Genomic DNA, 13,765 nt, shown 5'->3' with positions numbered 1-13,765 from the left:
ATTAAGATGAATAAGATAATGTACTTTTTCTCGGAAAGCTCATGCTCTCTGGCAAACTGGACAAGTGAACAATTAGTCAGGTAAAAACTGTAATAAAGTATGAAAGCAAGTCTCCAGAATCACAGAAAAGAGTCCCTACTTGTCTACTGGGACTAGGGGAAGCTTCAGCAGTGACAGGCAGCAGGAACTTAGCATACCTGATAATCTGAAGTAGAACTAGTAAATTCCACATTCTCTACTGACTTAGCTATTTGTTTTATTTTTCTAAAAGGTTGTGCGAGTAGAAGGTTATGGAAACTTCTGTCATTTACAGTTGGTGGAACCGTTGCCCTTTGCATTGGACTTCTAACATCGGTCTACTTGGCTACTTTACATGAAAACGATTTATGGTTTTCTAATATTAAGGTATGGGGTTCCTATGACCGTTGTGTGATTTGCTCATCAGTATCTCCAGTAGTTAACCATATAGATGAATGACCAAGATAATGCAGTTTTGCCATATAAAGAATCTAATGTCTTAAAAGGTTTGGACATAGCATAAAAAGACTTTTTTAGTTTAAAATAACATTAGTAATCAGTGAATTTATTTTCATTTTCGTTAACTTGCTCCAGTTATGCGGCAATTACCCTAAACTAGTATTTTTCAACTTATACATTGTGAAATTGATGCAGTAAATCATGAGTAACAATTTTGTTACTTAAAATAAGATGCCAGAGATTATCATCACATACACTAGGGTTGAGAATTATTTGTGTAACAATATATGTATGTATGTGCAAACTGGGTCACAGTATGATATTTTTTTTCTGTTGGGTACAGTAAAAAAAAAAAAAAGAAACCAAAATCCAGTGCTCTAAACCATGGAGTCTTAATCTGTCTCCATAGATGACCTCAGTGTGTCATACCTTTCTAATCGTATATGCAGTGGTGAGAGGGTGGGGAAGCCACTATTTTTCTGAGGAAAGGAGCCATAATTTTCATCACGTCAGGAGGGTCCGTGACTTTTTTTGGGGGGGGGGGGTTCGTGACTTCTTTTTTTTTTTTTTTATTCATAGAGAAAGAGGCAGAGACACAGGCAGAGGGAAAAGCAGGCTCCATGCAGAGAGCCTGACATGGGACTTGATCCTGGGTCTCCAGGATCAAGCCCTGAGCTGCAGGCAGCGCTAAACCGCTGCGCCACCAGGGCTGCCCTTTTTGGGGTTTGTGACTTCTTAAACACCAATTTCCTTATCCCCTTTTCTCTCTTAAACATTTCTAGGTATCTTTTAACTTGCTGCTGTTTTCAGGACAAGCATATCACTTATGCAGGGAAACTTAACACATCACTGCTGTTTTTCATCTAAATATATTTAGTTTTGATCCAAAATGTCATAATCTTTTATTTTATTTACTATGGTTTCTAACGATTAGTTGCTGATAAATGTAAAAGTCACTTTCAGAGGTCAGATATTTATCATCTATGTGAACATTCAAAAAAAGTCTGTACAGAATCTAAAACAGTCCTCAAAGAGCTTTCCAAAATTTTTTGAGCTTTGGTTCCATTATTGGATTGAATCTCCAAGGGAGATTACTTTGAATGACAAATTTAATTTAGAGGAATAACTTCTAATATGCTTATTTTAAAAACCTGTCATATTACTCTATAGGTATAGTATGTATGTGTGCATATACCTTCATACAAATTATCATGGTAAAAGGATAATTCTTATTCTTCAGGGACAATGGGTAGTTTTCCTTGTTCAAGAAAAATTTTATCTTTTTTCTTGAAAGTGGAGTGCTTATAAACAGATTTCCTTGCACTAAAAAGTATTACTTTTTCTACCCACATAAGTATTTTGACTAGAGACTGAAATACCCCCCTGTGGATATTTAGCTGAAATTAAATACTAGTAACTGTGTAGTAAGGAGAAGATGGTGAAAGAGATCACAGAACTTAATTTCAAATAGTAATTTTAGCTCCTTAAAGTTTTTAAGTGGCCTTGCTAGTAACCTTAAATAAATACACCCCATCATCAAGAAACCTGAGTGCCCTTGATTTTTCTCTTAAATCTTGCCAGGTTACAGTAGGCATTATACTTTTACCGAGTATTTATCGAGCTCCTTTTCTGTGGCAGTGTTACCATGGGGAACGTGGAAAGAGTAACAAAGACTAATACATTTGCCAGCAGATTTTCCGGAATCATACATTAATTCCGTAAATACATACTGAGCACTGGTAGCATGCCAGCGGGTACTGTGCTCAGTCATAGCAATAGAGCCGACTAAAACCAGGCCCCTGCCTTCAGGGAGTTTACACTCTTGAGGGTACAGGCAAGTAGGCAGACAATGACAGCCCATCCAACGTCAGTACCGTCGGGGTAGGATAGGATATGGTGGGAGCACAGAACAGGGGTAGCCCAACCCAACTTTGGAAGATCAGGGAAGGTTTTCTAGAGGAAGTACTGGTTAAGGAGACCTGAAGGATGAGAAGGGTTAACCAGACAAATTGGGGAAGAAAGGTGAATGTCCCAGGGAAGGGATGTGCACAGAAACTTTGAGAGGCAAGAGCATTGAGAGCGTTCAAGGTGTTGGAAGTAGTTCAGTCTGGCTAGAGAGGAGATGAGGAAAGAATCTACTGGGATGGTAAACAGAGAGGCCAGGTCATGAAGGAACAAGTGTCCTCATCTTATTGTTTTATAAAGATGGCTCTGGCTACAGTGTGGAGAGTGGATTTGAGGAGGAATAGCACTAAAGTGAGAGGAAACCACCAAGAAAATCCAATCTCAGTGGATTCAGTAATATCTGAATGTCAGCAAATGCATGTCTCCTGTGTGCCAGACACAAATCTAGGCCTGGAGAATACAGCCTTTGAATACCATATGGAACTTCATTCTGATGAGGAGGGAGAAAACAGACTAACAAAAAATAAGTACTACTTTGGAAACCAGTCAGGGTATAGTTAGTTATTGGGAGGATACTTACAATCGGGTGGGAAAGCAGACCATTTTAAAGATAAGACCTATGTCAACACTTAAATCCTGGGAAGCAACCAGTTAAGCTAAGGTCTGTGGAAGACCTCTTAAGCAGAGGGAACCAGTCCAAAGGCCCTTACATAGGACAAAACCTGTCAACCTGAGTATCAGAGAGAAGGCACATGGGGCCAGACTTTTATGAGCAAAGAGGAGAATGGAACCAGAGAAGAAAAGACCAGGTGTTGGAGAGAAATGAACAGAGGCAAAGCTTATTAGAAGACAGACCTGGAAAGATACAGGGATTCCTCATTTGTGTGGATGGTGATTGAGAAGGAAGAGCCCTCAGCTTTCTTTCCATTAGCAGCTGAATGGATGGGCCCATATGCCATTCACTGTGATAATGAGCTCTGTGGGAGGAACAGATCTGGAGAGCAACAGATCTGACACCTCCTACCCAGAGGTAAGCGGGACTTGACAGGTTAAGGGCACCGTGTGCCACAAAACGGCTTCACTTTAGACACAAGTTACAAGTGTGAGGGGGTCCTCAGGCTACCCTCGCTTCTGACCACCACAAATTTTGGGACACCCGCTATCTCCTCAGGGTCAGTAATTCGCTAGCATGCTTCACAGAACTCAGGAAGGCCTTACCCTTAGGATTGCCAGTTTTCTTCTGACAAAAGGATATAAACCAGAACCAGCCAAAGGCAGAGACTCATTGGGAGTCCGGGAGGGTCCCAGACTCAGGCTTTCCACGATCCTTTCCCTGTGGAGTTAGGACACATCGTCCTCTTGGCACATTGATATGTGACAATGTGTTGAGTATGCCAACCAGCAGAGCTCACCCGAGCTCTGGTGTCCAGGGTTTTTACTGGAGTTTACGTAGGTATGATTGATCGAATCACTGGCCACAACTTTGAGTTCACTCTCCAGTCCCCCTTTCCTCCCCGGAGGTTGGGCCAATATCAGCTGGCTCCAAGCCCCAGCTCTTTAATCACATGGCTAGTCTTTCTGGCTTCGTCAGCCCCCACCCTGAGTCATCTCCTTAAAACAGACTGTCAGATGTGGTCCTGATGAACCCACCGTGAACAACAAAGACACTATTCTCACTTGGGAAATTCGAGGATATACTGGCTACCTCCCAGGAACTGGTGACAGAGGCCAGCCAAATTCTTTACTGGGGACAGCGAGACAGCAAATGATACATCCTTGTTTGGATACGTTATGAGTCACTTTTGAAACAGTCCAAGAAGAGAGATGGAGTAAAGGGAGCTGGATTCATGGATCTGGAGGCAGGAGTTCCATCTGTGTTGGAAATGGACATTTTCATATTACCAGCTTGTAGATGTGTGGGCAAGAATGTTTGAGGAGTGTGCAGAGTGAGAAAGAGACCCTAGGCTAGTTTCTGTCTGTGCCTCAGATACCATCTGGGAGAAGCTATAAAACAGGAACATCCTCGAATCTAACAGGTTTCTTTCCACCAACACCCCCGTCCCCTGAAACGTACAATCGAGCTCAATCTTACTGCAGTTTTTTTCTCTTTATTCAAGCAGTAGCTTGTAGCACAGATCTTTTTTTTTCCCCCCTCTGTATCACAAGAGGAATCCTCAGATGTTTCAGCCATTTCTCAAACCTGATGATACCTCTGCATAGGCATTTGGTTTATTTTTCATCTTGGATTATGTAAACCCAGTGCTATCCAATGGAACTCTCTGCCATGAAGGAAATGATCTACTTCTGCACTGTTCAGTACCATAGCCACTAGCTAGATGTAGCTGTTATAAATACTTGAGATGTGGCTATATTGCAGCTGAGGAACTAAATTTTATATTTTATTTAATTTTAAAATGTGTATACATTTTCTTTGAATAAACCAATGAAAATTCCAGCCCTTAGTGATCAGAGACATTGGGGAAAGCTCATTTTCAGAATTTATACACCTTTAGAAATTTACTCCTATAATTTGTACCATTTTCATTTTGGGCGATTATGGGAATGTTTGGGAAGTGTAACCCTGTTTTCCTTTTGTACTTGTGGGTTATACTTAACCAGAATTACTAGGCTGTTTTTTATGAAGATAACTTTAATCTTCTCCAGATACTTTGAATTAGTTGTAACTATTCAGAAAGTAAAAACATTGCTTCTGAAATAGATAAATCACACATTGAGTTCATGCCTTTAGAATGATATTTTTAATGTTAGTTGCTAATCATAACAGTGTTAGTATTTGAATGTGGGAAACTCTGGACCAAAGAGCAACTTGACGTTGAAGTAGATGTTGGTTTTAAGTGGTCATAGAAAATGTGTATATACTGTCCTGTCTTAGCATATTGTTTAGTTTTAGTTTTTTATTTAAATTCCAGTTAACATACGGGGCACTATTAGTTTCAGGTGTACAATTTAGTGATTCCTCACTTCCATACATCACCAAGTGCTCATCACAATAAGTGCCCTCCTTGGTCCCCACTCACCTACTTCACCCATCCCCACCAACACCTCCCCTCTGATAATCATCAGTTTGTTCTCTATAGTTAAGAGTCGGTTTCTTGGTTTCCCTCTCTTTTTCCTCCTACGATCATTTGTTTTGTTTCTTAAATTCCACTTATGACTAAAATCATATGATATTTGACTTCTTCTGACTTATTTCACTTATTATTATATTCTCTAGCTCTATCCATGTCACTGCAAATGGCAAGATTTTGGTTTTTTTATGGCTGAGTAATATTCCATTGGATATACACACCACATCTTCTGTATCCATTCATCAGTCTCTGGATGTTTGGGCTGTTTCCATAATTTGGCTATGTAGCTAGTGCTGCTATAAACATCAGGGTGCATGTATCCCTTTGAATGAGTGTTTTTGTGTTCTGTGGGTAAATACCTAGTAGTGTAATTGCTGGATAGCAGGGTAGTGCTATTAACTCTTTTGAGGAACCTCCATACTGTTTTCCAGAGTGGCTGCACCAGTTTGCTTTCTCATCAACAGTGTAAGAGGGTTCCCCTTTCTCCTGATGGAATGTCTTCTGTGTGCTTAGCAATGTTGTAGGTGCATTCTAAACATATTTTATCTGGCTGTCTCCAAAACCCCAAAATTTTTTTAAATTTTTTTTTTAATTTTTATTTATTTATGATAGTCACACACAGAGAGAGAGAGAAAGGCAGAGACATAGGCAGAGGGAGAAGCAGGCTCCATGCACCAGGAGCCTGACGTGGGATTCAATCCCGGGTCTCCAGGATCATGCCCTGGGTCAAAGGCAGGCACCAAACCGCTGCGCCACCCAGGGATCCCCAAAACCCCAACATTTAAACTCTGAATTGTCCTTTAAATGCAACCTGCTTTTTTGCTGCCCTTTGTTATAAACAAAACACAGTAAAAGGATTCAAAGCCAATGCTCTTACTTGCCGTGCTACCCTTATGGTGCCCGGTGCATCATCAGTGCTGAGTAACAGTGGTCTGTTTGGAGTCACGTTAACTTCTACAGGTGCGCGAGGCGGTATAGGCAGGGGAGAAGGGAGACAGAGACAACGGCTGCTGTGAAAGATCTGGGCTAGAACTAGAGCAGAGGGATGCAGCTTTGGGAGCTTGCCTTCAGGGAGAGGATATAGTTAGTACTGGCAAGTAGGGAGCCAGTCAGTGCATTTTTAGTGATTTGTGTTTAGTAGATGCAAGAGTAAAAAATATATATAGCATGATTCTTTTTATTTTCTGAACACGTGTTTTGTTACTGCACAAACTATACCGTGACAACAACAAAAAACTTTAAATAAAAAACATTACTCAGTATTCATTTACCCTTAACAAAAACCAGTTTTCATTTTTCTCCTCCATTCTTCATCCTGTATGTGTATATATTTTACTTTATTTATGACTCATGACCCTGAATCAGGACCTGAGCTGAAATGAGAATCGGATGCTTAATGGATTGATTGAGCCACTCACTCACACTTAATATACTTTTTTATAATCACATGTATTTGATGTTGCATCATATGCTTTTCCCATATATAGTTACATATTTATATAAACTTTCACAATTTTATGTAAATGATTATGTTTATATAATTTATATACTTAGTTATTTCACTATTGCTATGCTCCCCAGTTTTGAGTAGATGTTCCTAATTGTGTGGTTAAACTGTTCAAATTACTCATTACTTCCTGTTTCGAAGTGGCAGTGTAGAGATGTCAGTTCCTTCATTTTTTTTAGAATTACCTCAAAGCAATTAAGGAAAACGAAAAACAGGTAGTCATTTTCCATCCTTGATGAAACTAAGAAAGGTCTATGGTCTGGAACCACAGTATATGAGGGAGGGCCGCCAAACCCACTAAAAGTCAAAGGAGTATGGAAAGGTACCACAAGAGGAGTCTTAGGGCTGCAGAGTTTTAGAGGAAGTCACCAGAGTCTACTTCTCTAAGGTTGCTGGCATACCCTGAGGGGTGAGACTGAGGTCCCCAAGGGACCAAATGTGTGCAGTAATAACGGAAGCTTTCCTGGAGACATGCTAGTATGAAAGAGAAGTCAGCTAGGGAGGCTGAAGGGAGTAATCACAGAGACAAGCCATTTTTGTAAAAGTGGCATTTAAGAAGACCGGGATAAAGGGAGAAAACTTGTGTATTGAACAACTCTGAGGCTGCGGATCTTGGTTGCCTAAGATGAGGAAAAGACTAAAGAGCTCAGTCTTGCAAACCACGCTGTATCACAAGAATTCTTGCTGGCCTGACTGGTTGCCCTGGCCTCTCGCCCACATAAACTTCCTTCAATTAGCTGGTTTGGTAAGAACTCACATTCAGAAATGGCTCACAATCAGGAAGGAACCAGCACAGGATCTGTACAACGGAACTGCGAGAAAAAAAAGGGAGAGGAAAACAAGAACAAATAACAGATGAAGAATAGTCACCAGAAACCACTTATTGCAGAGACATGAAGATTATGACCAAACATGTCACGTTAAAAAACAAACATAATAAGCATTTGCCACCATAGGAGATGAATTCAAAGCAGGAGTGTAAGAAGGTGTACGTATACCATCTTCAAGGACACACAGGAAGGTAACGAAGGAAATGAAACAGGCATTGGCAGAACTTAGACAATAAATAGAATGAAAAGATACGACATAACAGAAATCATGACAGTGTCGGAAGCAACACACAGAAGATTAGAATCTGCAGAAGGCACAGAATGAGAAATATTGGACTGATAAAAGTAAACAAAATGAAATTAGTACAGTTAAAATAGTCGAGAGAAACTGACAGCTGATGAAGACAACAGCAAACATGCATAATTTGCCCCAAAAGAAGAGAACCAAAACAAAGAAACCAGGGAAAATCATGTTCAAAGATATAATTCAAGAAAACTCCCTGCAATGGAGCCTTCTTCTCCCTCTGCCTGTGTCTCTGCCTCTCTCTCTGTGTGTGTCTCTCATGAATGAATAAATAAAATCTTTAAAAAAAAGAAAAAAGAAAGATGACTTGAATCTGAACAGGGCACAGTGGGCTCCAGGAAAACTTGGCCTATACTTCATTAGCTGGGTATAGTTCTGAAATTGCTGGGCATCAACAGTAAGAAACCCCTGGACATCCAAACAGAAGATCTTACTATGAGAGAATCAGTCTGGCATCCAACTTTTCCATGGTAACATTTAATGCTTAAAGACCTGGAATGATGCCTGCGGAAGACTCACATAAGAGAATGTGGTTTATGTATTTTACTCCAGTCATTCCATCATGTATAAAAAGCACCATACAAATTGTTTTGATTCTGAGAAATACATATTTTTTAAGAACACCTGAAGAGATTCGTAGAGGGAAAACTTCATCCAGCTGAAAAAGAAAAGGCAAAACAGTGGCAGGAAGACTATCCATGAGGTGCAAACATATTTAACTGTAGAACTAGCACCAAATAGTTACAGAACAAAGTATATATGATGTAAACATTGTAGTAACACCTAGCAATGTTATTACTATGAAGTAGTAACAGAATAACAGTGTAATAAGTTAGAGAGGAAAGAAAAGAAGGCAGAAGATGGTGGAGGAACCTATTTATTTTTATAGATAGAAGCCAAGTTTCATTTCAGACTGAAGTCAAGGGGCACCTGGGTGGCTTAGACAGTTAAACATCTAATCTCAGCTCAGGTCTTGATCTCAGAGTTATGAGTTCCAGCCCCACCTGGGACTCCATGCTGGGTGTGGAGCCTACTTAAAAGTCAATCAATCAAATACTCAAGAAACAAATATATAGTGTATATAAAAGAAAATTCCAAAAAAAATTATCAAGTTCAAATTGGGTAAGGGAGAACTATAAATTTCATGAGATCGTCATTATTTTAGAAACTCAGTAGATACTCTCCAAAGAAGTAGAGAATTAAATTATCCTTCAAAGTTATAAAAGTAACTCGTAGAACAAAAAACATAAACCTTCCAAATTAAAGGACACACACACAGACCATATACTAAAGGATTTGTTCTAAAAAGTGACAAAAAATATGATACAAAATGTATTAACACAAATATGTCAAAATATTTTTGTGTAATTAAGTGTCTGTTTTACTCGATAAAAACTCTATCACAAAGAAAAATGCAAATCACATACTATATTCATAAGGTACTTCTAGAACAAAGTTCCTTAGAAGGACTTTAGACCAGAGGTGGATAAGGACTTGCTGAAGTATTTCCCTAAAAGGGGGGGGGGGGGGGTGTTGGGGAGTCTCAGAAAGTGTTAAATGAAGCAAAGAAGGACAATTTTTCAGCGATAAACATGCTGACCACAGGACTACCCATGTGTCAGATAACTTGCCAATATTTATAAAGCAAAAGCCACAGGAAATAAAAGAAGAAGCAGAAACATATTAATACTGGGTTTTAATTCTTTCTAAAAAAAAGCAAATGATCAAAAATATAAATATAGAACCTAAGAAAAATAATGAATAAGAGATCTAATCTATAAATATCTAAAGACAGAATGTTCTTTTCAAATATCCATAGAAAATTAACTAAAACATTGATATATTAAAACATTGGGAAAATCTCAGATCCAGAAATACAGACTGTATCCAAAAATACAGTATTTCTTTATCACAACTTGGCTTGATCCTGACTTTGGAGATAATGGTCATAGACTTACATTATACTTTTAATTTATTCATTCATTTAAATAAAAACTAAAGATAACTTTAAAAAAAGGTCACTTTCTATAAATCTAAAAATATTTAATAACTTTTTGGTCACGGGAAATTAAAACTGAATTTATCGAAATTATAAATGAAATCTAGAAAATTATGAAAACCATATTTCAGGACTAGGAAATACAACTTAGGGATCCCTGGGTGGCGCAGCGGTTTAGCGTCTGCCTTTGGCCCAGGGCGCGATCCTGGACACTCAGGATCGAATCCCACGTCAGGCTCCTGGTGCATGGAGCCTGCTTCTCCCTCTGCCTCTCTCTCTCTCTCTCTCTCTCTCTCTGCGTGTGTGTGACTATCATAAATAAAAAAAAAAAAATTAAAAAAAAAGGAAATACAACTTAGAGCAATATTCAGAAGAATTTGTAGTCTTAACTGTTACATTAGGAAATATGAATGAATAAGCGAATTCCACTTACAAAGTTGGAAAGTAAAAATCTAGGGGCAGAAAGAAGGATAAAAGGTAAAAGGAGACATTGATCAACCAGAAAGCAGGAAAATAATTAATAAATGAATGGTTATTTGGGGAGTGAAAAATAGGGGTAACGATGAGGTAGGAAATACAAATAACCAAAATAAAAAGTAACAGAGAGATACAGAGATCATGAAATGTCCTAGCAGAGAAATAACTACAGAGACCATATAATAGGAAAGAGCCACACAAGTCTATTTTGTTTGATTCAGTGCAAGTTGGATAAAGGGATGAAACATGATTTTCTAGAATATAAATTATCAGAAGTGGCCCCAGAAAATATAATTATTTTTGCAGATGTTTTAGAGAAAACTTGCTGAAGAGCTATCCATCCTACACCCCCTTAAGAGCAGACCCCATTGATTTTATGGAGGAATTTTACCAAACTCTTAGCCAAAATATTCCAGTTCTAATTCAGCCATTCTAGAACACCAAAGAGAAAACTTCCAAATTATTTTTATAATCAGGTATAACATACCAAAACTAAGGATCAGAATGTAACTACAGTCAATTTTCCTTAATTCTCAGCAGTTCTATTCTACAAGCCACTGAGAACACTGAATTAGAGAATACTGAACCATTACTCCTGGGGTAGTACGGTTGTGTGTGTGTGTGTGTGTATCACATAGATCTTAAATTCTAAAAACTCTTCCTGGTAGTTTCTATTTTCTTTGTTTTACAAAATGAGGTTCAGGATTGTTAAGTGACTTGCCTAAGACTACGCCACTAAGAGGCACCAGAGTTGAATTCAGACCCCATCCATCTGGTCCCAGAGCTGGGGCTTCCCTCGGTGTGTTGCACTGCCCCTTACTGTAGTCCCCTTCTGATCATTTCTGTGTGAGTGCTGGAACAAGAGGCAGAGCACAGCTGGGAACTGTGCACATTAGGGACGGAAATTTTCGCTGCTCCGCACATGGCCGCAAAAGCACAGCAAGTATTAATTTTGTCAATTTTGTTGTTACAAATTTTAGCTAGTAAGCAGATTTGCAAACCAGAAATCTGAATAATGAGAATCAATTGCATATAATCTAGATAATATATAAAAAAAAACAAAGCTCAGAGACTAATCCCACATACATATATATTGAACCAAAAATTCTAGTTAATACTAATAAAGAGAATCTAGTTGCATATCAAAAGTATAATGTACCATGAAAAAGTCATTTTTATGCCAGGAAACTAAAGGAAGTTGTTGGGAAATCTAGTGATATACTTGTTTGCTATGTCAGTTCTTCAGAAGATGCAAAAAAAGGTATTTGAAAAAAACTCTCACATCGTTTCCTTGTAACATATGTAACTTAAAATTAAGAATAGACCAGATAAGCCCATTACATCACTGGAATAAAAGACAAAAACCATGTAATTATCTCAGAAGACACAGAAAAAGCAGTTGGCAGGGGGATCCCTGGGTGGCTCGGTGGTTTGGCGCCTGCCTTCGGCCCAGGGTGTGATCCTGGAGTCACAGGATCGAGTCCCACGTCAGGCTCCCTGCGTGGAGCCTGCTTCTCCCTCTGCCTTTCTCTCTGTATCTCTCATGAGTAAATAAAATCTTTAAAAAAAAAAAACAACAAAAAACAGTTGGCCGAATTCAGCAACTCTTCACAATAAAAAGCACTCAACAGACTAGAAGTAGAGAACTTGAGCCTCCTAAAGGGCATCTGTCCCGAATCCCACAGCTAACATCATATTTAATGGTGATAAATTGAAAGCTTTCCCCCTCAGATTAGGAACAAGACAAGGATGTCTGTTCTAGCCACTTCTATTCAACATTCTACTAGAGGTCCTAGTCAGGGTAATTAGGCAAGAAAATGAAACAGAAGGCTCCAAATTGGCGAGGAAGAAGTAAAACTGTCTCTGGATAACATGATCTTCTATATAGAATCCACTAAAAAAAACTATTAGAACTAATAAATGGGTTTGTCAAGACTTCAGGATACAAGATCAATATACAAAAACTAATTACTATATTTGTATATAGTAGCAACGAGCAAACCAAAAATGAAATTAAAATAGAGTCATTTATGGTAGCAACAAAAGCATAGGATACTTTGAGCAAAAGAAGTCAAAACTTAAACCATGTTCATGAATTAGAAGACAGTATTAAGATGGCAAGTTGGTGTTCAGATTCAGCGTGATCCCTCTCAAAATCCCAGGGATGTTTTTGCAGAAATTGACAAGCTGACCTTAAAATTAATATGGAAACTGAAAGGACCCAGAATAGCCAACGCAGTTTTGAAAAAGAAGAACAAAGTTGGAAGACTCACACTTCCTGATTTCAAAACTCACTATAAGGATACTGTAATCAAGACAGTGAGTACTGGCATGAGGATAGATGAAGTAGAATTGAGAGTCCAGAAATAAACCCTTACATTTATGTTCAGTTGATTTTTCAACAAAGATACCAAGACAAATGAAGAAAGAATAGTCTGCAACAAAGGATCTGGGGATAACTGGATATTCATGAGCAAAAGAAGGAAATTGGATCCTTTTCTCATGTATACACAGATTAACTCAAAGTGGATCAGAGACCTAAATGTAACTGAAGCTTCTAGAAGAAAACATGAATAAATCATTATGGCTTTGGGTTAGGCTAAGCTATCCTAGATACAACACCAAAAGCACAAATGATTAAAGAAAAATAGTTAAATTGGACTTCCTCAAAAAGAAAGTTTTGTGCTCTGAAGCATACAATCAAGAAAATGAAAAGACATCACTTAGAATGGGAGAAAATATTTATAAATCATATGCCATGTAAGGGATTTGAATCTAGAATCTACAAAGAACCATAACTCAATAATAATACAGCTTAATTTTTTTTTTTAATGAACAAAGGACTTGGATAGATATTTTTCCAGAGATGAACTACAGATGGGCAAAAAGCCCATGAAAAGATGCTCAGCATCTTTAGCCTGTCAGGGAAATTCTAATCAAAACCACGATGAAATAACACTTCACATCCACTGGCAAGGCTGTAATAAAAAGAAATGTAATAACAAGTGTTGACAAGGGTGTGGAGAAATTGGAACCCTTCTACACTGCTGATGGGAATGTAGAATGGTGCAAACACTTTGGGGAATGGTCTAGCAGGCCCTCAGACAGCGAAACATAGTTATCGTATGATCTTAGCAATTCTACTCCTAAGGAAATACGCAAGGAAAATGAGAAAAC

At 38.4% G+C, this 13,765-nt stretch overlaps 1 protein-coding gene across 5 annotated transcripts in view; it reads left to right on the top strand.

Moving 5' to 3' along the window:
* The window catches only part of DPY19L3 (dpy-19 like C-mannosyltransferase 3), a 69,957-nt gene that overhangs the window by 4,382 nt on the left and 51,810 nt on the right, over window positions 1–13,765 (top strand). For 3 of the 5 annotated variants that reach the window (XM_077856372.1, XM_077856353.1, XM_077856362.1), the window contains exon 3: window positions 272–405. The exons of 1 other annotated variant lie outside the window; for it this stretch is intronic. In XM_077856372.1, coding sequence (XP_077712498.1) covers window positions 272–405 — 134 coding nt within the window. Of the gene's footprint in view, window positions 1–270; window positions 406–13,765 lie in introns of those variants that run through there. One more of the 5 variants, XM_077856383.1, reaches the window with a different exon arrangement.

The sequence above is a fragment of the Canis aureus genome, chromosome 1 (assembly GCF_053574225.1).
Source record: "Canis aureus isolate CA01 chromosome 1, VMU_Caureus_v.1.0, whole genome shotgun sequence".
In the NCBI taxonomy this organism is placed as follows: domain Eukaryota; kingdom Metazoa; phylum Chordata; class Mammalia; order Carnivora; family Canidae; genus Canis; species Canis aureus.
This window is presented reverse-complemented; position numbering and strand designations above follow the sequence as displayed.